Here is a 27581-nt window from a genome sequence, read left to right as displayed (position 1 = left end):
ATGTAATAAAATGTATGCACTCTACTGTAAGTCGCTCTGGATAAGAGCGTCTGCTAAATGACTAAAATGTAAAATGTATTTCACAGGGGTTTAGCTGATACAATGTTTATCTACACTATAGATTGCTTGTTTTGTCAAACTGAAATTAGGAGAAATACTAGAATTTTAACAACCAGGAAATGGTGGAGCATATTGCACCTTTAATTTGTTGCTTCCAAATATAACCACAGGGAACAGACACAATCTATTTATACCAATTAGTTATTATCCATGAAGGATATTTTAAAATGTGCCCTGTTCAGATAAAAAAAAAAATATTGAATTATTTAATTTGTTACTATAAATACTAATTTGAAAGCCTGCACCGATGTCTAGGGTAACATAAAATAGGCGCAATTGGTGTCGGAAGTCTAGCCGTCACAACTTCCCTCCTCTCTGATCTATCCCATAATAATCTGCTTGTTAGTTGAGGCTAGGCACTTTGACAACGCCTGATGTTTCACATGCATCTAATTCTGCTGTATAAGTCGACGGCCACTGTAAGAAATCTACTCTGCTGTGCTTAGAGAGTTGTTCAATCGAGTTGGACTGTGATATAGATTTTTCTTTAACAAAAGTAGTGTCGCCGTCCAAGGACTCGAGTGCCAAAGCAGAAGAAGAATTAACATAGACTCCCAATTGTTTCTTATTCTCCGCACCAGAGATGCCCTAGAGAGAGGAAACCAATTTAGAATGGGTCTTTAATTAAAAGGGGAAGATCAAAAAAGTGCAAAGCTGTCACCACCCCACTGTTTCAGGAAACAGCTGGGGATGGGGCTGGAGAAATGTAACCACTGTCAAATTCATAGACAGAGCTATGGATGCATGGACTGACCATCCCTGAGATCAAAATTATAGTCCTAACCATGTTTTGAAGCTATATGGTGTTTGTTTACAATTGCATCGTTTACAAACGAGTAGAAAAAGCTTATATTTTCGGTTCTGATGGGGTTAGATAAATTATGCATTTATAAGTTATATTCTTCAAGAATCAATGGCTATACACCGTATATCATGAATATTTTTTTTTATTTTTTTGTAGCAATCGCATTGTTGCAATCACATTTAAAGGAGCTGTCCTAAAGAGGGAATGCACATTTAGGTTCCAACTCCAAAGAATGATGAAGGCATCTTGTACATATTCACGAATTGGGTGTGGGAATTTCCACGTGGCGTTGATAAACATCAACAAATAGGGCACTGACAGGTGTCAGCGTGGCTAACTGGCATGCTAACCTTATCTACATTCGGGAAGTATTCAGACACCTTGACTTTTTCCACATTTTGTTACATTACAACCTTATTCTGAAATTGCTTAAATTGTTTCCCCCCCTCATCAATCTACACACAATACCCCATAATGACAATGCATTTTTTTTTTTTACATGTATAAAAAAAAAAATGATATACCACATTCAGAACTTTGTTGAAACACCTTCAGCAGCGATTACAGCCTCGAGTCTTCTTGGCACAAGAGGTCGACCGATTAATCGGAATGGCCGATTAATTAGGGCCGATTTCAAGTTTTCATAACAATCGGAAATCTATTTTTGGACACCGATTTGGCAGATAATTTTTTTTTTTACACCTTTATTTAATCTATTTAACTAGGCAAATCAGTTAAGAACACATTCTTTTTTTCAATGACGGCCTAGGAACGGTGGGTTAACTGCCTCGTTCAGGGGAAGAACGACAGATTTTTACCTTGTCAGCTCGGGGGATTCAATCTTGCAACCTTACAGTTAACTAGTCCAACGCTCTAACCACCTGATTACATTGCACTCCATGAGGAGCCTTCCTGGTACGCGAATGCAGTAGAAGCCAAGGTAAGTTGCTAGCTAGCATTAAACTTATCTTATAAAAAACAATCAATCAATCATAATCACTAGTTAACTACACATGGTTGATTATATTACTAGGTTATCTAGCGTGTCCTGAGTTGCATATAATCGATGCGGTGCGTATCGTTGCGCCAATGTGTACCTAACCATAAACATCAATGCCTTTCTTAAAATCAATACACAGCAGTATATATTTTTTAACCTGCATATTTAGCTAAAAGAAATCCAGTTTAGCAGGCCATATTAACCAGGTGAAATTGTGTCACTTCTCTCACGTTCATTGCATGCAGTCAGTGTATATGCAACAGTTTGGGCTTACCAAACCCTTACCTGCCGACATCCACAAACCCACACCCACCACTGTAACCATGCTCAATATTTGATCCTCTGCCTTTTCTGCTCTCCAAACAAAAACACACAAACACAGATCTTCCCCTAACCCCTCCTAGCCCATACCTTGTCCCTCCTCCAGCCGGTGTCGGCGGTTGATCCGCTGGCGTTTCTCCTCCTGCCGGATCTGGATGTGCTCCTGGATGTTGACTCCTGGTGGGGGAGGGACAGGCACAGCTGAAACACACACCAAAGAGAGAACCAGGTGGAGGAGACAACACATAACATGGATGAATGATAGCAGGAGGAGACATGGAGAAGCGATGCGTCTATACATTTGCCTTGAAACTGATATGAGGTAATTTTACTGTTTCACTAGACTCAAAATTCTAACCAAATCCCACTTTCTCACTATTGTTTCACATTACTAATTCCTCCTAATAGAAAGGCATCTGGCCTGGTTAAAAAATCCTCTCAGAAATAATTTCAATTTAGCATTAACACTGGAGTGATAGATGTGCAGATGATGTGCAAGTAGAGATACTGGGGTGCAAAAAAACAAAAAATAAATAATATGGGGATGAGGTAGGTTGGGTGGGCTATTTACCGATGTGCTGTGTACAGGTGCAGTGATCGGTGAACTGCTCTGACAGCTGATGCTTAAAGTTAGTGAGGGAGATATGAGTCTCCAGCTTCAGTGATTTTTGCAATTCTTTCCAGTCATTGGCAGTAGAGAGCTGGAAGGAAAGGAGGTGTTGGCTTTGGGGATGACCAGTGAAATATACCTGCTGGAGTGCGTGCTACGGGTGGGTGTTGCTATGGTGACCAGTGAGCTGAAATTAGGCAAGACTTTACCTAGCAGAGACTTATAGATGACCTAGAGCCAGTGGGTTTGGCGACAAATATGAAGCAAGGGCCAGCCAACGAGAACATACAGATCCCAGTGGTGGGTAGAATATGGGGCTTTGGTGAAAAAACGGATGGCACTGTGATAGACTACATCCAGTTTGCTGAGTAGAGTGTTGGAGGCTATTTTGTAAATGACATCGCCGAAGTCAAGGAACAGTAGGATAGTCAGTTTGACGAGGGTATGTTTGGCAGCTTGAGTGAAGGAGGCTTTGTTGCGAAATAGGAAGCCGATTCTAGATTTAATTTTGGATTGAAGACGGCTTAATGTGAGTCTGGAAGGAGAGTTTACAGTCTAACCAGACACCTAGGTATTTGTAGTTGTTCACATATTCTAAGTCATAGCCGTCCAGAGTAGTGATGCTAGTCAGGCGGGCGGGTGCGGGCAGCGATCGGTTGAAGAGCATGCATTTCATTTTACTAGCATTTAAGAGCAGTTGGAGGCCACAGAAGGAGAGCTGTATGGCATTGAAGCTCGTTTGGAGGTCAGTTAACACAGTGTCCAAAGAAGGGCCAGATGTATACAGAATGGTATCGTCTGCGTAGAGGTGGATCAGAGAATCAGCAGCAGCAAGAGCGACATTGATATATACAGAGAAAAGAGTAGGTCCGAGAATTGAACCCTGTGGCACCCCCATAGAGGTCAGAAGAAAAGGCCTTCCGATTTGACACACTGAACTCTGTCTGATAAGTAGTTGGTGAACCAGGCGAGGCAGTAATTTGAGAAACCAAGGCTATTGAGTCTGCCGATAAGAATGCATTGATTGACAGAGTCGAAAGCCTTGGCCAGCTCAATGAAGACAGCTGCACAGTATTGTATTTTATCGATGGCGGTTATGATATCGTTTAGGACCTTGAGCATGGCTGAGGTGCACCCATGACCAGCTCGGAAACCAGATTGCATAGCGGAGAAGGTACGGTGGGATTCGAAATGGTCAGTGATCTGCTTGTTCACTTGGCTTTTGAAGACATAAGGCAGGGCAGAATTGACATGAGTTTGTAACAGTTTGGGTCTAGAGTGTCTCCCGCTTTGAAGAGGGGGATGACCGAGGCAGCTTTCCAATCTTTAGGGATCTCAGACGATACGAAAGAGAGGTTGAACAGGGGTTGCAACAATTGCAGCGGAGAATTTTAGAAAGAGGGTCCAGATAGTCTAGCCTGGCTGATTTGTAGGGGTCCAGATTTTGCAGCTCTTTCAGAACATCAGCTATCTAGATTTGGGTGAAGGAGAAGCGGAGGGGGCTTGGGCAAGTTCCTGTGGGGGGTGCAGAGCTGTTGGCCGGGGTAGGGGAAGCAAGGTGGAAAGCATGACCAGCCGTAGAAAAATGCTTTATCATAGATTAATTGGTGGTTACAGTGTTTCCTATCCTCAGTGCAGTGGGCAGCTGGGAGGAAGTGCTCTTATTCTCCATAGACTATACAGTGCCCCAAAACTTTTGGGAATTTGTGCTACAGGAAGCAAATTTCTGTTTGAAAAAGCTAGCCTTAGCTTTCCTAAATGACTGCGTATATTGGTTCCTAACTTCCCTGAAAAGTTGCATATCGCGGGGAATATTCGATGCTAATGCATTACACTACAGGATGTTTTTGTACTGATCAAGGGCAGTCAAGTCTGGAGTGAACCAAGGGCTTCATCTGTTCTTAGTTCTACATTTTTTGAATGGGGCATGCTTATTTAAGATGGTGAGGAAAGCACTTTTAAAGAATAACCAGGCATCCTCTACTGACGGGATGAGGTCAATATTTTTCCAGGACACCCGGGCCAGGTCGATTAGAAAGGCCTGCTCGCTGAAGTGTTTTAGGGAGCGTTTGACAGTGATGAGGGGTGGTCGTTTGACCGCGGACCCGTTACGGGCGCAGGCAATGAGGCAGTGATCACTGAGCTCCTGGTTGAAGACAGCAGAGGGCAAATTGGTCAGGATGATATCTATGAGGGAGCCCGTGTTTACGGATTTAGGGTTGTACCTGGTAGGTTCCTTGATAATTTGAGCTTGAGGGCATCTAGCTTAGATTGTAGGATGGACGGGGTGTTAAGCATATCCCCGTTTCGGTCACCTAACAGTATGAACTCTGAAGATAAATGGGGGGCAATCAATTCACATATGGTGTCCAGGTTTTTTTTTTAAAGTAGAAGCTCTTACTGTTTGGGCACAGACCTGGCGAGTATGACAGAACTCTGCAGACTATCTCTGCAGTAGATTGCAACTCCGCCCCCTTTGGCAGTTCTATCTTGACGGAAAATGTTGTAGTTGGGGATGGAAAATTTCATAATTTTTCGTGGCCTTCCTAAGCCAGGATTCAGGCGGCACGGCTAGGACATCAGGGTTGGCGGAGTGTGCTAAAGCAGTGAATAAAACAAACTTAGGGAGGAGGCTTCTGATGTTAACATGCATGAAATCAAGGCTTTTACGGTTACAGAAGTCATCAAATGAGAGCGCCTGGGGAATAGGTGTGGTACTGGGGAATACAGGGCCTGGATTAAAAACTCTACATCACCAGAAAAACAGAGGAGGAGTAGGATAAGGGTACGGCTAAAGGCTATAAGAACTGGTTGTCTAGTGCGTTGGGAACAGAGTAAAAGGAGCCGATTTCTGGGCGTGGTAGAATAGATTCAAGGCACAATGTACAGACAGAGTATGGTAGAATGTGAGTACAGTAGAGGTAAACCTAGGCGTTGAGTGACGATGAGAGAGGTTGCGTCTCTGGGGACACTAGTTAAGCCAGGTGAGGTCTCCGCATGTGTGGGGGGTGGGACAAAAGAGCTATCTAAGGCATGTTGAGCGGGACAGTGGGTTCTACAGTGAAATAAAACAATGAGAACTAACCGAGAAAGCGCTAGACAAGGAATATTGACATTAGAGACGGGCATAAAGCAATCACGGGTGGTGATCGGGAGAGCTAAGACAACAACGGGAAAATGGCGATGAATGGACAGAGCGTGTCATTTGGTACACACAGGGCCTGAGTTCGAGGCTGAGGCCGACAGATAAACCAAAAGAGGTACCCCTTTAGTGAACAGTCCAGCAGGCATCAGCAGTGTAGCCGAGTGATCATAGGGTCTAATGAGCAGCAATAGGGGAGTCAGGGAGCAGTTCAGTAGTCACTACTACGCTAGGCGAGCAGGACACACAGCGTTCAGAAAGCTAGCGGGCCGGGGATAGCGGATGGGTCTTCTGCGGAACCGCAACGGAAAAGCCTGTTGAAACCACATCAGATGATTACGTCGGCAGACCAGTCGTGATGGATCGGCGGGGCTCCGTGTCGACAATGAAGGGTCCAGGCCAATTGGCAAAATAGGTATTGTAGCCCAATAATTAGCTGGTCTATGGGCCTAGCTCAAATCTAACTCAAGGCTAACTAGTGCTTGCTTCGGGACAGAGGCGTTAGCTAACAGTAGCCACTCGGTTGCAGCTAGCTAGCTGCGATGATCCGGTGTAACGGCCCAGAGCTTGCGGCAGGAATCCGGTGATGTGGCAGGGAGAAGCAGTCCGATATGCTCTGGGTTGATATCGCGCTGTGCAGACTGGCAGGTATTGTCCGAGCTCAAGCTGGCAGGTGTCCGAGCTAAAGGTGAAGACCGCTAGCCATGGCTAACAACGACTGATCGCTAGTAGCTAGTTAGCTCCAGATGGAGGTTCCAGTTATAAGGAATAAAAATAGCAGATCCGTACCACATTGGGTGAGGCGGGTTGCAGGAAAGTATATTTAGTTCGTAGATAGAAAGTGAGATTAAAATATATACGACAAAAAAAAAAACGACTATTTACACAGGATGAGACAAAGACAAACACACTGCTACGCCATCTTGGATACAAATGTAGGAATTATATGATGAGAACATTACAATATTTTTATAGTCAATAATTCCCTTTTGCCCATACTTTTGATTAAGAATATTAATAAGCTCACCGTTTTGACACCACAAAATCAAACAAATTTGCTAAATAGCGCTGCTAATAGCTGAATTGAAAATACTGCGATGGAAGAAATTCCTTTATAACTTTCTACCACTTCCTGGATTTAGTCATTTAAGTTCAGACTGAACTATATTATCAATCAATAAAAAAAATATATCGTCTATGAACTAAGCAACTGACTACATGTTCTTTAACTAACCCACTCCTGGTCTAGGGAAAACACTGTGTGAGACATGTAGCAATGTTTAAGCAATGTGCTGACATGGAATGACTGAGACAAAAGATAAATAAAAGAAGCAGACAACATTGATGCCTTGTGGGTCATGACTGTTTGCAAATGAATACATCAAACCGGAACATGCAGATAGACTACATATGCAAATGTATATGGACACCTCTACAAATTAGTGGATTCTGTTATGCCAGGAGAACGCTACCTGCCCCAATGCATAATGCCAATTGTAAGGTTTGGTGGAAGAGGAATAATGGTCAGGGACAGTTTTTCATGGTTCGAGCTAGGCCCCTTAGTTCCAGTGAAGGGAAATCTTAACGCTACAGCATACAATGACATTCTAGACGATTCTGTGCGTCCAACTTTGTGGGAACAGTTTGAGGGAAGGCCCTTTCATGACAATGTCCCTGAGCACAAAGCCAGGTCTATACAGAAAGGTTTGTCGAGATCAGAGATCAGTGGATAAATTGGAACGCCGACTGCGAGCCAGGCCTAATCGCCCAACATCAGTGCCCGACCTCACTAATGCTCGTGGCTCAATGGAAGCCAGTCCCTGCAGCAATGTTCCAACATCTAGTGGAAAGCCTTCCCAGAAGAGTGGAGGCTGTTCAAGCTGCAAAGGGGGGACCAATTCCCTATTAATGCCCAAGACTTTGGAATAAGATTTGACAAACAGGTGTCCAAATAATTTTGGTCATGTAATGTATATTGAGCAACTGTTATTGTGTGTTATACCTAGTAGTAGGTCTAGTGGTATCATCTCCTTGACAGCGTCAAAGATGCCCCTCTGTCTGGCCTCCTGTCCATCCAGCTCCCTGGCGCAGGCCTTACAGCAGCCACACGCGGAGCAGCCAGACTCCCCCGAACCACAGCCACAGATACTGAGAGGGAGAGAGAGATACACACACACAACAAATTACACAAGTAGACACACACACATACAGAGAGACAAACATCAAAATAAACACGAGCAAACGCAGACATCCACAAAGACACAAGACAAACAAAATCACACAAACACATAGAGAAACAAATATTAGTGCATCTGATCAGCATTCTGACTCTGCAATAGTGATTAGTAAAGACAGATCACTGAGCACACTAGAAATAGCAAATAGACTTAACCATTTCCCCGACAACAACAAAAAAATCTTAGTCGAAATTTTAAAACGTGTATTTTCCCATATATATATATATATATATATATATATATATATATATATATATATATATATATATATATAGACACGATATGTTTGAATAAAATCAACTATATGTAGGCTACTGAGCTTGTCTGATGCTTTAAGCACTGCGATAAAAAATGAAGACAAATGACTAAAGAGGGAGCCAGAGATAGCCTAACCAGAAGAACCTGTTCCCGACCTTCATCCCTCTGCTGCTGGCCTTCGCAGATTCTGCCATTATGCTCCTGAAGTTGCCAGTAATAGGCTACACCGGCAGTCGGCAACCTTTTCCATTTGGAGTGCCAAGTTATCGTACCATTTCTACTGCCAGTTAAGATTTTCATATGCACAATCATTTATAATAACGTCTTCATATCTCAAAACCAATGTCATGTGGTTAATCAAAATTCTATCTAAATGAAATTGATACAAATCTAAAAGTAACTTCTATTGCCATTGCCAATATGTAAAAATAGCCTCAATACATGAAGCCAACAAATAAAAACATTGCAGCCCGCAGGTAGAAAATATCCTGCTAAAAACAAATATCCTATTAATGACATTGCATGGCCTGTCTGCAAGAAACTGGAAATTCTGCATCATCTATTGTATTAACTTGGTCGGGCCCGAAACTCCTGCTAGCAAACTTGCAACATTGTATAAAATATTCTAGGCCCTCAGAGTTTCGCGCCAGTGAATCTCGGTCGAACAACAGCCTATCGACCAAACAGTCGACCAGTCGACTAAATGGGGTAACTTAGACCCAAACATAAATGTACGTTCTCTTAACAAAGATACCGCAACTAGTGAATGGTGTGTGTGTTCTCATGTGGCTTGCTTGTGTGTGTGTGTGTGTGTGTGTGTGTGTGTGTGTGTGTGTGTGTGTGTGTGTGTGTGTGAGAGAGTGAATGTGAATGTGTGCGTATATGTCCCACTTCGTCAAGTTTTCCCAGACTAATTTTCATGATCGGAGTGGAATCCTATTAGCTTTTGCTAGGATCAGTATGCCGGGACTCGCATAGCTTGAGTGGGTCAAGGACACGCAGCTGTTTCGTTCTCCAGACCCTTGTCCGATGACTGGCTATGTCATAGATTTTGGTCGTGCATCTTGTAGTATAAGCAAAGTTATGACATTATTGGGAAAGGCTTGCCAATAGCCAGTGAGCTCTCAGCATGTGAGACTAAAACAATGATGGCGAAGAGGAAAGCAACAGCACACACTGTGTGGACCGAGGTGATGGAGAACAGATTGGTGGAGCTGTGGCCTTTTCAAAATTACCTCTGCGTCGTACCATGACACCAAAAAGATCATTTTATAAAATCATATTATATCCATATTCTGCGCCTCCGTCTCTTGACGTTTCTGCACATAATAATATTAGCTCGCTGTTTGCGCGTCTGCATTTCCTTCCTACGACAACCGAGAAACCTGGGGTTGAGGATGGACGGAATGAAAGATGTGTGACAAGGACATCCGGAAATGTGAGCATGTCCAAGTTGTTAAGGTTTTAGAAGTCATGTAGTGTATGCCCAGCATTACCCTCCGGGTACTCTGTCGGGCCGTCCGCTGCTGACACAGCTGGCTCCGTAGCCGGTGCAGTCTCCACACACAGTGCACACCATGCACTGGTCCAGCTTCCACTTGTGCATGCCCGGCTGGCACATCATGCTCTTCTCCTCCTTCTCCTCCAGCTCATCCTCCAGGTCCTCTTCCATGGCCGTCGCCATGCTCTCAATGCCAAATGCTACAGGGTGTAGAGAAGACATGTTTATTATATTTAAAGTGCGTTTTTCACACATGGGTGATACATGCAAAATACAGTAAATATACATGCCCACCCAAAAAATGTGGGTCTGTGTTTATGTGTGCATATGGTATAATAAAGTATGTTTGCGTTGGGGTGGTAATTGGTGTGCTCATGCGTGCATCTGTGTATGCGTGTGTATGTGCATAGTGTATGTGCGTCCATCATGCATGTTACCTTTCCCTGCCTGGTTCATGGCCCCGGTTTCTCGGCCACACTGGCCCTTGTTGTTTACCCCAAACGTCCAGACCTCTCCGATCTTGGTCAGGACACAGGTGTGGGCCTTCCCCATGGCTACCTGGGTTACAATGTGACCCTTCAGGTCTGAAACCTGGCCTGGAAGGGGCACAAGAGAGACGGCAGAACACATTGATACTGTATAGTGACTGTTGAAGACCGAGCCTCATCCCAACTGAATCATGCTACGTTCCACTTAACGGAGCAGAATTCAGTCTGAATTTCCAGGCTACAAAAGACCATTATCAAACCAACAAGGCTTTTAATAAAGCTGTCTTTGATAGCCACATTGTAACATGTCAGTCTAATATTTTTCATTTGTGAACATGTGCACGAATGAACACTACCCAGATAAAGCCCCTCTGTCCCAATCAAGCTCATCAGCATCGCTAACGCACATTAACAATTGTGAACATTTGCCAAACGCAACCCAAAATAAACCTGTTCCCCTGTCTCTACCCCACTCACAGGTGCTGTCGCTGTAGATGGCGTCCTTGCCGAACATGTAGAGCTCTCCGTCTTTGGTGACGATGCCGCTGCTGCCGTTGTTGCAGGCTGTGTTCACCGCCGTCTTGGTCTCCAGCTTCATCATCTTCTTGGGCTTGTAGGGCTTCGGTTGGCGCCGGCTTTTGGCTGGAGAGTAGACCGTAGAGATAAAACAGATGTCTCCGTGCAAAAGACAACACTGGTGAAGTGGTAGATAAATGTGATAGTGATAGGTCAAAGTTCGTTGGAATTTATTCTGAATAAAATGCTTTTCTCATTGAAGACCGTCATCCTTACCAAAAGACACAGAATGTTATTTTTTGTTGTTGTGTGTGTGTGTGAAAGCGATGTCTGTTCTCATCCATGTGTGTTCTCGTCTGTGTAGGTGTGAAATATATTTATCCCATGAGCCGAATACAAGGGCTGTAGACTTCACCGTGAAATGCTTGCTTTACGAGCCCTTACCAACAAAACAAATAGTAACACAAGAGGAATAAAATATTCCAGAATTAAGCTGTATACGGGGACTTTAATGAACCTTTATTTTAACGGGGTGTCATATTGAGCCCAAGCCTCTTTTTCAAATGAACCCTGCACAATACAAACACACAATTACTAAACTACATAAAAGACTAAATTACGAAACATGATCATAAAAAATAAATCTTCACTTAGAGCAATCCCCACTAATGTTTTAAAATCCCGAAAGGCCAACAGGCATTCAAGCCTGATCCTCCCTGCAACATTTGTGGAATATAAAAACCAAAAGCAGCTCTACCCAGATCAGAAGCCACCCTTGGAACCTCTAGCACTATCTTGTGCTCTTGTACTGTATTCTATTGTTTTGATCTTCACGAGTGTTTCTGCAGGAGCGCTTTGTAAATAAACTAAGCAACCTTTTTGAAACAATACACAATGGTGAGTTCTACAATTATCACCAGTAATGAATCAAAGGGCACAATGGAAAACAGCAGGTTTAAGTGTGGAAGCTTTTGCGGCCTATTGAGTACCAGTACCAGATCGATGTGCAGGGGTATGAGGTATTTGTGGTAGATATGCACATGAAGGCAGGGTAAAGTGACTAGCCATCAGGATATATAATAATACGAGTAAAATAAAGAACAGAGCATCAGCTTATAAAGAGTGTAAAAGTGTGTTTGTACACTACCGGTCAAAAGTTTTAGAACACCTACTCATTCAAGGGTTTTTCTTTATTTGTACAATTTTTAAACATTGTAGAATAATAGTGAAGACATCAAAACTATGAAATAAAACATATGGACTCAAAAAGTGTTAAACAAATCAAAATATATTTTATATTTGAGATTCTTCAAAGTAGCCACCCTTTGCCTTGATGACCGCTTTGCACACTCCCTTGGCATTCTCTCAACCAGCTTCACCTGAAATGCTTTTCCAACAGTCTTGAAGGAGTTCCCACATATGCTGAGCACTTGTTGGCTGCTTATCCTTCACTCCGCGGTCTGACTCATCCCAAACCATCTCAAATTGGTTGAGGTCGGGTGATTGTGGAGGGCAGGTCATCTGCTGCAGCACTCCATCACTCTCCTTCTTGGTTAAATAGCCCTTACACAGCCTGGGGGTGTGTTGGGTCATTGTCCTGTTGAAAAACAAATGATAGTCCCACTAAGCGCAAACCAGATGCGATGGCGTATCGCTGCAGAATGCTGTGGTAGCCATGCTGGTTAAGTATGCCTTGAATTCTAAATAAATCAAAGCGTCACCTGCAAAGCACCCCCACACCATAACACCTCCTCCTCCATGCGGGAAATACACATGCAGAGATCATCCATTCACCCACACCGCATCTCACAAAGACACGGAGGTTGGAACAAAAAATCTCCAAAGGACAGATTTCCACCGGTCTAATGTCCATGCTTGTGTTTCTTGGCCCAAGCAAGTCTCTTCTTCTTATTGGTGTCCTTTAGTAGTGATTTCTTTGCAGCAATTCGACCATGAATGCCTGATTCACGCCGTCTCCTCTGAACAGTTGATGTTGATGTCTGTTACTTGAACTCTGAAGCATTTATTTGGGCTGCAATTTCTGAGACTGGTAACTCTAATGAACTTATCCTCTGCAGCAGAGGTAACTCTGGTCTTCCTTTCCTGTTGCGGTCCTCATGAGAGACAGTTTCAGAGTGCCTGGTTTTTGTTACTGCAATTGAAGAAACTATCAAAGTTTTAGAAATTTTGCAGATTGTCTGACCTTCATGTCTTAAAATAATGGACTCATTTCTCTTTGCTTATTTGAGCTGTTCTTGCTATAACATGGACTTGGTCTTTTACCAAATAGGGCTATCTTCTGTATACACCCCCCCCCCCACCACCTTGTCACAACACAAATGATTGGCTCAAACGCATTAAGAAGGAAATAAATACTTTTAAGGAGACACACCTGTTAATTGAAATGCATTCCAGGTGACTACCTTATGAAGCTGGATAAGAGAATGCCAAGAGTGTGCAAAGCTGTCATCAAGGCAAAGGGTGGCTATTTGAAGAATCTCAAACATAAAATATTTTTTTGATTTAACATTTTTTGGGTTACTACATGATTACATGTGTTATTTCATCGTTTAATGTCTTCACTATTATTCTACAATGTAGAAAATAGTAAAAAATAAAGAAAACCCCTTGAGTGAGTTCTAAAACTTCTGACTGGTAGTGTATGTGTGTGTGCATTTGTGTTGTGTCGGTATAAAGTGCATTCGGAAAGTATTCAGACCCGTTGACTTTTTCCACATTGTTACGTTACAGCCTTAGTGTAAAATGTATTAAGTTTTTTTTTTTTTGTCTCTCATCAATCTACACACAATACCCAATAATGACAAAGAGAAAAGAGGTTTTGGAATATTTTGCAAAATAAACAAAAATACCTTATTTACATAAGTATTCAGACCTTATCTATTTGTACTCTTCCTGGGGTCCAGGAAAAATTAAGGCAGTTTATACAATTTTAAAACTTTACAATACAGTCACAGATTTCACAACACAGTGTGCCCTCAGGCCCCTACTCCACCACTACCACATATCTACAGTACTAAATCCATGTGTATGTATAGTGCGTGTGCCTGTGTGTCTGTGTGAGTGTCAATGTTTGTGTTGCTTCACAGTCCCCGCGTAGTCTGTTCTGGACTTGGGGACTGTGAAGAGACCTCAAGTGGCATGTCTTGTGGGGAATGCATGGGTGTCCGAGATGTGTGCCAGTAGTTTATACAGACATCTCGGTGCATTCAACATGTCAATACCTCTCATAAATAAAAGCAGTGATGAAGTCAGTCTCTCCTCCACTTTCAGCCAGGAGAGATTGACATGCATATTGTTAATATTAGCTCTCTGTGCACATCCAAGTGAGCTAATTGCAATTTTGCTAAGTCTTTTTTTGTGGCAAACTAGGGCCTGTAGGACCTTCCTTGTTGATAGGGTTGTTAAGAAGGCAGAGCAGCGCTTTATTATAGACAGACTTCTCTCCATCTTAGCTACTACTGCATCAATATGTTTTGACCATGACAGTTCAATTTAGTGTTACTCCAAGCAGTTTAGTCATCTCAACTTGCTAAATTTCCACATTATTTATTACAATATTTAGTTGAGGTTTAGGGTTTAGTGAGGGTTTTGTTCCAAATACAATGCTTTTAGTTTTAGAAATATTTAGGGCTGACTTACTCCTTGCCACCCACCCTGAAACGAACACATAACAAATACATCTTTCCAGCAGCAGACTATGATCAATAATGTTAAAAGCCGCACAGAAGTCTAACAAGACAGCCCCCACAATCATTTTTTCATCAATTTCTCTCAGACAATCAGTCATTTATGTAAGTGCTGTGCTTGTTGAGTGTCCTTCCCTATAAGCATGCTGAAATTGTCAATTTATTTACTGTAAAATAGCATTGTATCTGGCCAAACACCATTTTTCCCAGAAGTTTACTAAGGGTTGGTCACAGGCTGATTGGTCGGCTATTTGAGACAGAAAAAGGTGCTTTTCTATTCTTGGGTAGCGGAATGACTTTAGCTTCACACTTTAGCTTCACATCGTTTTATGTTGTTGTTATCCTGGCACCATACTGCTAAGTCTCCAACCTCCTCCCTGTAGACCGTCTCATAGCCGTCGGTGATTTGGCCTACCAAATTTGTGTCGTCAGCAAACTTGATGGTGTTGGAGTCATGCGTGACCATGCACCGAGCTTTAGTCTGTAAATAGCATTCTCACATAGTTATTTTCCCGCTTGTCCAAATGGGAGAGGGCAGTGTTAAATGCAATTGAGATTGTGTCATCTGTGGATCTGTTGGGGCGGTATGTGAATTGGAGTGGGTCCAGGTTGTCTGGGATGATGATGTTGATTGTGTCATCTGTGGATCTGTTGGGGCGGTATGTGAATTGGAGTGGGTCCAGGTTGTCTGGGATGATGATGTTGATTGTGTCATGTCCAGCTTTTCAAAGCACTTCATAATTACAGATGTGAGTGCTACAGGGTGAGTCATTTAGGCAGGTTGTTATTGTGAACAGTTTGAAACATGTTGGGTTTACAGACTGGAACAAGGAGAGATTGAAAACGTCAGTGAAGACACTCACCAGCTGGTCTGCCAATGCTTTGAGAATGTGCCCTGGTATTCCGTCTGACCCGGTGGCCTTGCGAGCGTTGTACTCACATTGGCCACGGAGAGCGGGATCATACAGTCATTTGGAAAAAGGGCTTTCACACAAGACTCAATGTTTTATGGCACTTAGCTCGTTTGGGAGTTCTCCATCACTGGACATGTCACGACTGGGTTTCCCTTTGTAATCCGATAGAACCTGCAAGCTCTGCGTCAGAGCCGGTGTAATTAGATTCCACCTTCCTCCAATATTGTCCTTTAGCATGTTTGATGTCTCGGAGGTCGGAGCGGGCTTTCTTGCATGTGTCCATGTCCCGTTTCTTGTAAGCAGTAGCTCTAGCCTTTGGCCCAGCGCGGATATTGCCTGTAATCCATGGTTTTTGGTTTGGATATGTTTGTATAGTCACAGTGGGGACGACATTGTCTATGCACTTATTAATGAAGCCCGTGACTGGTAAAGTGGTAAACTCCTCAATGCTATTGGGTGAATTTTGGAACATATCCCAGTCTGTCCTAGCAAAACAGTATTGTAGCCTTGCGTCTGCTACATCGGACCACTTCTGTATTGAGCGCATCACTGGTACATCCTGTTTGAGCTTTTGGTGTTTGCTGAGATTTGCTGAAAGGAGGGCCTTGTATGCGTTTCTGTGGGTAGAATAAAAATGGTCTAGAGTTTTAGTACCCCTAGTGGCTCAGGAGACGTGTTGGTAAATGTGAGGTACAACGGTTTTAAGTCTCCCAGCTTTAAAGTCTCCGCCCACCAGAAACATTGCCTCTGGGTGAGTGGTTTTCTTGTTTTTTTATGGCCCTATATATAGTTTGTTGAGTGCCTTAGCGGTGTAGGTTCTATGAGGGATTTAGACATTCGTGAAAATTACGGATGACAACTCTTGGTAGATTATGCAGCTTACCTAGAGGTATTCTTTATCAGGTGAGCAAAAGCTTAAGATTTTTCACAACGGAAGCAGCGCACTAGTTGTTTATGAAGAGGCACACCCCTCCCCTTTGGACTTGCCCGAGGCCGCCTTTGTCCAATCATGCCGCTGCATGGAGAAACCCCTGAGTTCTAGGTATAGTCATCCATCCACATCTCTGCAAGACATACAATATTGCAGCTTTTCAAGTTTGTCTGATGGAAGAGCTTTGTTCGAGAGTCTCTCATCTTATTCTCGATTGACTGGACATTTGCCAAAAAGAACAGAGGGGAGTGCCAGTCGATTTTCTCTTCGTCTCAGTCTCACAAGGAAGCCAGGTCGTCGACACCTGCAGCGTTTTGGTAGCCCACAAAACAAAGGCATGAACAAGGGAACAACTGAGTCGATGTTGAATTCGAAATCAAGGTTACCAACTGTCGATCTGATGTCCAGAAGTACTTGGCGGTCATGTGATAATAGTATGAACTTTCTGTACGAAAAAAATTAAGATAAACATGAAAAAAAAGTCACTAAATATCCGTCAGTGGCATCTTGAATCACATCCTTCCCGTCTGTGTAGGTGTGTGTTATCATCCATACTTACTGGACTCTCCATCCTCTCCCTTGCTGGCAGAGCCGGTGAAGAACACGCTGCCATCCTCGGCCACAAGCAGGGCGTGTGAGCCGTCATGGCCCACCGAGAACTGGATGATCTTAGGGGACTTGGTGACAGGCAGCTCCACCCATTTACCTGCCGACGGACCACCTTGCTTGATGCCAAGGCTCTGATACTTCCCTGTGTAGTAGATCTGAGGGAGGGAGGGGCAGGGTGGAGAGGGAGAGAGAGAAAATATTTTTTAAAGGAACTGTTATGAAAAACTAACTTTAACGGTTGAAAACCTCTAACTTTACCATGGTCTCACGCCGGACGCTTCGGCTGAAAAAGAGTTTTCTTATTATCACAACATCAGTGAAGCACAAAAGCTAATTGGCTCAAGTACCACCTCCAGACACAAATGAGAGCAAACCTCACTGGACCACTTTAGAGCTGCTTAGACTGTTTTCAAGTTGTTTAGACCGGTGAGTGTTTCCAGAAAGAATGTACATACACATCCCACGTGCGAAGACACACAAGAAACACTCACACCAAAGCATGCCTCCAAGTATCAAATCTCGTCTTTTCAGATGCATTTCTTAATGAGGAGGAAAACTGAGGCAAAAATCAGCCAATTCAGCCTCTCTAAAAAATTTGGCCAAATCACAACACTTGTGGGATGTTAAGGCCTATTTGGATAGGGCTAAATTGAAATGTTTCTTGCAGAAAATAAATGAAGAGCATATGCACAACCATTGTAGCAATTGAAAGGGAACAGTTTGGAAATAATGGGGAAATTATTAGACCAAAGTTTGACATAACAGTTCACCTGACACAAGACAATCCAAATATTACACTGTTGATTTTTTTTAAAGACTACTCCTGGAAAATGTGGGGTAGGTGCAAGTGGCCACACACCTCACTAAAGTGGGCATAGTTCCCTAAGCAATTTTAATGCACTTTTATGACTCAAAGAAGTCTTCAACTATAAGGTACTTTCAGCTCTACTAGCTGTGCCGTTGAGGAACTAGAGCAGGCACACAGTGCTTGGTAACACTTTGTCATAACCATGTCATAACAGCTAATATAACGTGTCATAACCTTTCATAATATGGTCAGAAAACTGTCATGACATATTTAGACCCTGTTGTGACACATATTTCCTTATTTTATGGCTGGTTATGATACCTACAAAAGAGTGTCAAAACCCACAAAACATTCCATTACACCATAGCCTACTTGTCAACAGGATGTTCATGTTACATAACATTTTATGAAACATAAGACAATATTACATTATCATTGTAATTGTGCACACATCGATGTCAGACATCTACCCCAATGCTCTATTGCTGATGACTAGGATGAATGAAGGAGAAGATTTAAGGAGCAGGACAAGACACCCTCTTTTTGACTGATGACTGACATAAGGGCATCTACGTGATGGGCCCATCTGGCTTATATGATTATGGTGGTCATAATGCTTCTTGACAGAGTCATAAGGTGTATTTTCTTAGTCCAAGTAAAGTGACAGGACGGTCATCATTTTTTAGGACAGTGTAATAAAGGGTATTTTCTACAAGTTATTTAAAATATGCTGAAAAAAATACATAAAGTAAATGTTAAGTTGTTTTTTCGTTTGGAACACAACCCTGCATCCCCCATCACACAATTACTGTAGTCAAAAAAAGTTCCATTATAAATCACAATCTGGGTCAGGTGGGCATGATTTGAAAGCCTGTTCCATTTCCAACATGACTAGCTAAGTTATGAAATACCATCTTGCAACGTTTTAGGCTTTCACAAAGCAACTCGGAGAAATGGATCGACATGTTGGCGCACATAGAAAGGAGTCACGAGTGCGTTCACGTGCGTGTGCAGCGGCTCATTTTCTTATAAGCAATAAACAAACATAGGCCCATTCTGTTCAAAACAAACCAGGGTATGACCACATACAAACATTGTGATCATAAAAGTTGACACTTTATAACATGAGGTTTATGATCTGGAAACGTGAAGTGCACATTTGGATTCACAGAGGTTTGGTTTATAACATCAAAGTGGTATTAATTATAATCCTCAACGTCTCATCATTCAGAATACATTGAGTGCTCTTAATTTACAGGATTTCCCTCACTCAGACATAATTTTTTTGCAAAAGTTGCCCGATTACCCGGGAGGGATGGGACTTGAAAGTAACTGTGAATTCAATGTTGCATGTGGGCCAATACCCCCCCGCCACATCTGGATGACATTTTTGCTGCACTAGCTGGTGGGAAACACTTCAGTAAAATTGACCTGAAACAGGCTTACCTGCAGCTACCTGTTGAAAAGAGCACCAAACAGTACCTGACAAACACACACAAAGGTCTATACAGGAAATACCGCCTGGTTTTTGGCATTTCATCAGCCCCAGCCATTTGGCAACAAACTATTGACCACATCTTTCAAGAAATCCCAGGAACCCAATGTGTCCTGGATGACATGATCATAACAGGATGCAGACACAAAGATCACATGGCTAACCTGGAAAAGGTCCTGAGAAGACTGAAAGAGTATGGACTACATGCAAACTTACAGAAGTGTGAGTTCTTAACAAGACATTTGTGGAGTGGTTGAAAAACGATTTTTAAATGACTCCAACCTAAGTGTATGTAAACTTCGACTTCAACTATATATGGAAAATAGTCCTATTAGATAATTACGGTGTGATAACTCTGTTTTGTATACATCTTTTTTTTAATGCTTAAATTCCTTTTCGTTTCATTTTCTTTGACACTTATTAGGAAGTGATAAAGCCATAAACAAGTTCCCCATACAACCATCAGTTAGTGCCACAACGCTGCTCATTTGTGAAGTAATTAAATATCTTGTGAGTGTGTGTACGTTGTTGACATCTGCCTAAGTTACTGCGCAGAGCTACCAGCCTGGACGTGCAGACGGCGTGTCCGGAACGGCCATCCGCTGCCCATTCTGGTGTTGGACTGCTCCGTTGGCAGAAAGCCTACCAGGGTAAACCACCAGAGGGGGACCGCAACATCAATCCCCAACCAGGACATCCCCTGGCCATTCTGGTGGTGGTTTGCAGCTTTTAGAAAGCCTACCAGGGTAAACCACCAGAGGGGGAACGCAACGAAAATCCACAACAAGGACATCCTGGTTATGGTGGTGTGCAACTTGCAGGATAATTACAAGACTGAAACCACCAGAGGGGGACGGTCATGACTCTCGTTCCTGGGTGAGGACTCTGGCTCCTGGGTGAGGAGGGGGTTGGGGCAATGTTATGACTTAACAACCGGTCGTAAAATTTCTCTCTTGCACTGCAGTATGGAGAAGTCAAAAATTGTGTGTGTGTAGAGAGAAACACTGCCAAAACATTATCAAAAGATTGGACATTGAAACAATATTTCTAACAAAAAATGTGGGAAATGGTTGGTGGGGATCCAAACAATAATCATGTCACATTATTTAGCATTTTGTGATGTCATTACAGATGGTATAACAAGATAACTAACTCTGAAAGCAGACATGTTCGCGTTACCAGGTTTGCATCTAAATGTTGTAATCATATACGTTTTAAGTTTTAGAACACTTTTGTGAAGATGAAATGTGATTTTAGCCTTCTAAATGAGAATTGTTTTTCATATAAACTTTTGCCAAGTCAGTAACCACGCCCACGTGAGCATAGACTTTGTGGCAACGTGATGGAGCCGCCCTCCAAGGCGAGTGCATAAAAGGAATGCTAACTAAATTTACATTAGACCAGCGTGACAGACAGCGTGAACTGAACGTTATAAAATGGTGGGAACCTCTGAAAACTAGACCAGAGAACATGAGGACGCAGTCCACACGCTGAAATGGTTGCAATTTAAATACAGACCAAGCAGGTGGACGGTGTAAGCCGGACGTCACGAATGGTTAGACTCTACCAGACCTAAGTGCAGCGCAAGCTGAATGTGACCAATGGTTTAAAACTACTACACCAGAAAATGGTAAGACCCTCTGAAACTCTTGACAAGTGAAGAAGATGAAGACTAGACTTTCACAGTCTGCAGCTGTATATGTAAAATAGTCTAGGAAACTCGACCAAAGACGGACGGCAAAGAACAGTTTCCTCTCCTCACCATCGGTACCTTTGAGGTATCTATTCTGATGAACAGGAGGAATAACAGACCCCTCAACACCGTGTGGTACGTTGGATGTAACTATTCTAACAAACACTCCAGAACAAAGAAGCCTACAACTACTAAGGACATTGTGACCTCTGGTGGACAAACCAGAGACTTTTGTCGAACTACTCCCCATAGAAGGACAGAGACATACATTGCAATTATTTTCAAATGAGCGGTCATTCATGTACAAAGTATTCATTCTCATGAGCATAGCTTCCACATGTATGTACAATAAGCCCACTGTCTATCCCGCTCTTTCTTTCCCCACCCCTTTCATTGTGTAACAAGCGGTCATATCGGGTTAGTCCACTATAGACTGTTTCATTGCATTATGTTAATAATCAATCATCTATACTGTGTGTGTGTGTGTGTTTATGTAATTCTGTGTGATTATTTAGTTAGTAAATAAATAATTAAGCAATTTGTGTATCGCTGATTCTACATTTAGGTTAGGGGTCGTGCAGATTTACGGTGTCAACGACGTTCAGAATGAAACTGATGAGGTAATGATACATTAATTGATGGCTGGTATGATAATGCTATATCCTGATATATTCTTGAGTTAATTCGGGAAACGGTAACTCATTAAACAAACTTTTCCCGGGGTGCCCCAAGTTAGTACTGAGTTAATTGTTACATGATTAATTGAATCACATAATAATTAAACATAGTTAATTGGTTTGATAAAATAACAGTCATCACATTAATGGTTGTCACGTCACGACAGTATTGTAATCTCCTGGCCCAAACTACTGTAATTTTAGACCCTGTTAAATCTAAAATACTGAACATATTTGTTAAGAAACTGAACCAAGCACTAGCAGTCATTTTGGCTCTGGCAACATTGGCTCGTCGATTTTGACTGGCACCATATGGGTGGGCCCAAAGCCATAGGGTATGGCAAGGGCTGGATCCCTGTGACAATATGTAGCATTTACAACTGTATAGGCACAGATAGATGCGTAGAACATCTTTGGTATCGGTTTGTTCCAATCATTTAATATCTATGAATTAGAATGGTGCTGGAGGGAATTGCAGCCGTTTTATGGGCTCCTAACCAATTGTGCTATTTTTTGTGTTTTTCCCTCGCTGATCAACTTTTTTTTGTACATAATGTTTCTATCCATTATTTCCTATGACTGAAAATAGCTTCTGCACATCAAAACAGCAATCACTAACCTCGAAAGGTATGAATAGTTTCAATGATTTGCCGGCGAAGGACATACTGTTCATCCGGACCAGGCCCAAATCCCCAAAACTCGAAAAGAGGCAGCGTTATAGAGGCCGTGCGTGATACCTGAGGTGGCTACATCGCCATGTGAATAAACAGCCTTTACCCCCCGTTATATTGACAAATTTGTTATAACTGGAGAATAAACTGGACGAGCTTCGCTCGAGACTATCCTATCGACGTGATCTGAAGAACTGTAATATCCTGAGTCGTGGTTGAACAACGGCACGACAGAATGGCAGCATATGGTAAACTCACTTCATTAACTTCTTGATGCACGGATCCCTTTAGCGGGATCATTTTCGTAAACAACCGCTGAATTGCAGAGCGCCAAATTAAAAAAAAAAAAATACCAAAAATATTTATAATCATGAAATCACAAGTGAAATATACCAAAACACAGCTTAGCTTGTTGTTAATCCACCTATCATGTCAGATTTTGAAAATATGCTTTACAGCGAAAGCAATCCAAGCGTTTGTGAGTTGATCAATCACTAGACAAAACAGTAAGAACAGCTAGCCGCAAATTAGCTTGGTCAGAAAAGCAATCAAATTAATCGCTTACCTTTGATGATCTTCGGATGTTTGCACTCACGAGACTCCCAGTCACACAATAAATGTTATTTTTGTTCGATAAAGATTAGTTTCATAACCAAAAACCGCCATTTGGTTTGCACGTTATGTTCAGAAAACCACAGGCTCGTTCCGGTCCTGAAGGGCAGACGAAAATTCCAAAAAGTATCCGTAATGTTCGTAGAAACATGTCAAATGTTTTTTTATAATCAATCCTCAGGTTATTTTTAACACACATAATCGATCATATTTCAACCGGACGGTAAACTATTCAATATTACAGAGAAAGAAAATGTCGAGCTACAACTCTCGGGCGCATGAACTAATCAAAGGACACCTGACGCGTTTTGATAAATCTCGCTCATTTTTCAAAATAAAAGCTTGAAACTATGTCTAAAGCCCGGTCACAGCCTGAGGAAGCCATTGGAAAAGGAATCTGTTTGATACCCCTTTAAATGGAGGGGCAGGCAATGGAACAGGGATTTTTCCAAATAAAAGCACTTCCGGGTTGGAGTTCCTCAGGTTTTCGCCTGCAAAATCAGTTCTGTTATACTCAGACAATATTTTGACAGTTTTGGAAACTTTAGAGTGTTTTCTATCCTAATCTGTCAATTATATGCATATTCTAGCATCTGGACCTGAGAAATAGTCCGTTTACCTTGGGAACGTTATTTTTCCAAACATAAAAATAGTGCCCCCTAGCTGAAAGAGGTTAATTAGTGCATCGATGACATCGTCCCCACTGTATATTTTCTGGGTGATTTAAATATTGACCGACTTTCATCAAGCTGCCCACTCAAGAAAACGCTTCAAACTGTAACCAGTACCTACAACCTGGTTCAAGTTATGAGTCAACCTACCAAGGTAGTTACAAAAAGGACAGGAATGAAATCAACATCTATTTACTAACGCTGCAGAAATTTGCTTTAAAGCAGTATCCAAATCCATCATATGTAGTGATCCCAATATAGTAGCCATATCTAGGAAAACCAAAGTTCCAAAGATTTTTTTGTTTGTTGCAGATTTACTTTAGTGCCTTATTGCAAACAGGATGCATTTTTATTCTGTACAGGCTTCCTTCTTTTCACTCTGTCATTTAGGTTAGTATTCTGGAGTAACTACAATGTTGATGATCCATCCTCAGTTTTCTATCACAGCCATTAAACTAACTGTTTTAAAGTCACCATTGGCCTCATGGTGAAATCCATGAGCGGTTTCCTTTTTCTCTGGACGCCTGTATCTTTGTAGTGACTGGGTATATTGATACATCATCCAAAGAGTAACTAATAACTCACTAATCACTAACAACTAACTAACTAACTAACTAATCACCATGCTCAAAGGGATATTCAATGTCTGCTTTTCTTATTTTTACCCATCTACCAATAGGTGCCCTCCTTGGCGAGGCATTGGAAAACCTTATTTGTCTTTGTGGTTTAATCTGTGTTTGAAATTCTCTCCTTGACTCTGGGACCTTACAGATAATTGTGTTAAGCACTATTATTGCACATAGAGTGATTGCATGTACTTATGTGACTTTCTCGCATATTTTTACTCCTGAACTTATTTGGGCTTGCCATAACAAAGGGGTTGAATACTTATTGACTTAAGACTTTTCAGATTTACATTTTTAATTACATTTGTCAATATTTCTAAAAACATAATTCCCCTTGACATTATGGGGTATTGTGTCTAGGCCAGTGACAAAATCAGAATTTAATCAATTTTAAATTCAGGCTTCCTGAAGGCACGAATACATCCACACTGAGCTTAAGGCTAGAGCTGCTGCTTTCAAGGAGCGTGACACTAATCCGGAGGCTTACAAGAAATCCCGCTACGCCCTCCGTCAAACCATCAAAAAGGCAATTCGTCAATACAGGACTAAGATCGAATCCTACTACACCGGCTCCGACAATTGTGGGATGTGACAGGGCATGCTAACTATCACAGATTAAAAAAGAAACACAGCCGTGAGCTGTCCAGTGACGCGTGCATACCAGACGAGCTACACTGAACAAAAATATAAATGCAACATCTAAATTGTTGGTCCTTTGTGTCATAAGGTGAAATAAAGCATTCCAGAAACATTCCATATGTACAAAAAGCTTATTTTACGCTCATGTTGGTGCACAAATTTGTTTACATCCCTGTTAGTGAGCATGTCTCCTTTGCCAAGATAATCCATCTACCTGACAGGTGTGGCATATCAAGAAGCTGATTAAAACAGCATGATCGTTACACAGGTGCACCTTGTGCTGGGGACAATAAAAGGCCACTCTAAAATGTGCAGTTTTGTCACACAACACAATTCCACAAATGTCTCAAGTTGAGGGAGCGTGCAATTGGCATGCTGACTGCAGGAATTTAATGTTAATTTAAACTAATCTGCGTGCTCGTCGTCTTCACCAGGGTCTTGACCTGACTGCAGTTCGGAGTCGTAGCCAACTTCAGTTGGAAAATTCTCACTTTAGATGGCCACTGGCACACTGGAGAAGTGTGCTCTTCACAGATTAAATCTCGGTTTCAACTGTAACGGGGAGATGGCAGACGTGTGGGTGAGCGGTTTACTTATGTCAACATTATAAAAAAAGTCTCCAATGGTGGTGGTGGGGTTAAGGTATGGGCAGGCATAAGCTACGGACAACGAACACAATTGCATTTTATCGACTGCAATTTGAATGCACAGAGATACCCGTGACGAGGTCGTGTCATTCATCCGCTGCCATCACCTCATGTTTCAGCATGATAATACACAGCCCCATGTCACAAGGATCTGTACACAATTCCTGGAAGCTGAAAATGTCCAAATTCTCCCATGGCCTGTATTACTCACCTTCCCGGCAATATCCATCTACTTTGCACAGCCATTGAAGAAGTGGGACAACATTCCACAGGCAGCAATCAACAGCATAATCAACTCTATGTGAAGGAGATGTGTCACGCTGCATGAGGCAAATTGTGGTCACACCAGATACTGACTAGTTTTTGGCTCCACGCCCCTACCTTTTTATTTAAGGTATCTGTGACCAACAGATGCATATCTGTATTCCCAGTCATGTTAAATTGACTGACTTCCTTATATGAACTTTAACTCAATAACATCTTAGAAATGTTTGCATGTAGCGTTTATATTTTTGCATTTTTGTCCTGCACTTGGCAAGTGTCCTGCACTGTTTAGAATAATGGTCTTTTGGGGCCTCCCGAGTGGCACCGCGGTTTAAGGCACTGCATCGCAGTACTAGAGGCGTCACTACAGACCGGGGTTCGATCCCAGGCTATATCACAACCGGACGTGATCGGGAGTCCTGGGCGGCGCGCAATTGGCCCAGCGTCGCCCGTGTTAGGGGAGGGTTCGGCCAGGGGGGGGCTTCACTTAGCTCATCGCTCTAGCGACTCTAGCAATCTCCCTTGTACCATACATAGTGAAGTGTCCAGAAGAGAAATGTGCTCTGAGCCAGAGCAATTCACACATCAACATATTTGAAAATGCCAATAAACACAAAGCTCTAACGGAAATGCGAGTCGTTTACTGTCATTCCAGGTGCTGAAGTTGGTTTGCTAGCTAGCAAGTGAAATTAACTTTACTCAGCCTACATAGCAACCACTCGTGAGAACAGACGACTAGACCTTTTGCATAACATAATTAATGACTGGTCGCGTCTGTGACAACATGACTAAAAGAACCAACAACCAGATTTTTTTATCAGACTATTTCCTCTAGAAGAAGAATGAAATAGTGTGAATTTACTTATCGAAATAATGGTTTTAGTCAAATTTGAACTGAATGTTGAGCCATGTGTCTATGTGTTCGTTTAAGAAAATAAGCATAGGAGGCAGTGCACCAAAAATATATAGCAACGGGTAACGCTTTGCAACGGAAAACTATTGGACAATTCCATGTTAGTCTATTCCCGTTTCGCCTCCATTTGGTTCTTAGTATATACACACTGGTGGTCACGTGACTGAAGTAGCTCAAATGTGTTAACTTCAAGCAGATGTTGTTGTGTTAGGGAGCTTTAATGGACTTGTGTGAGGCAGAAGGAGTGTGTGTTTGTGTGTGTATATAATGAGGAAGAACAGACCGAGCAGAGCCCTTGTGTCGCTGGTCACATCAGATTAGAATGACGATTGCCTGCTTCTCGAATTCAATCTTCTTTGCACCCACAGTAACACACATGCATCTCAGTTTGTACAGTTCTGGTGATCTTACCTTTCCTGAGGCCGTTTTCATCAAAGCAAACTCCCTGCCTGCTCCCAGCAATGCTGCCTCCTCGTCAAACCCTGTACCTTGAAAACGCAAAAACACATTTTGATATGAGAAACACAGACGCACAAATTCACACACCCAGAAATATATTACAGAAACTCACACGTGGAGACCGGTGCATTGCAATCCCTGGAATGGAATGAATCGAAAGGTATGGTGGTTTGTGTTTATTCCATTCCAGACATTACAATAAGTCCATCCTCTGATTCAGTGACAACAGTCTCTACCTAAAAACACA

At 42.3% G+C, this 27581-nt stretch overlaps 1 protein-coding gene across 1 annotated transcript in view; it reads right to left on the bottom strand.

Moving 5' to 3' along the window:
• LOC120064038 (E3 ubiquitin-protein ligase MYCBP2-like) overlaps positions 1 to 27581 on the bottom strand; it is a 107177-nt gene that overhangs the window by 21012 nt on the left and 58584 nt on the right. Inside the window, exons 10-16 of the mRNA XM_039014348.1 lie at positions 27287 to 27363; positions 17110 to 17314; positions 10960 to 11124; positions 10432 to 10590; positions 9990 to 10194; positions 8001 to 8146; positions 2337 to 2423 (exon numbers count right to left, since the gene is read on the bottom strand). Of these exons, the coding sequence (XP_038870276.1) occupies positions 2337 to 2423; positions 8001 to 8146; positions 9990 to 10194; positions 10432 to 10590; positions 10960 to 11124; positions 17110 to 17314; positions 27287 to 27363 (1044 nt within the window). The remainder of the gene's footprint in view (positions 1 to 2336; positions 2424 to 8000; positions 8147 to 9989; positions 10195 to 10431; positions 10591 to 10959; positions 11125 to 17109; positions 17315 to 27286; positions 27364 to 27581) is intronic.

The sequence above is a fragment of the Salvelinus namaycush genome, chromosome 19 (assembly GCF_016432855.1).
Source record: "Salvelinus namaycush isolate Seneca chromosome 19, SaNama_1.0, whole genome shotgun sequence".
NCBI lineage: Eukaryota > Metazoa > Chordata > Actinopteri > Salmoniformes > Salmonidae > Salvelinus > Salvelinus namaycush.
Note: the sequence above shows the minus strand (reverse complement) of the source record. Positions and strands in the feature narration are given on the sequence as shown.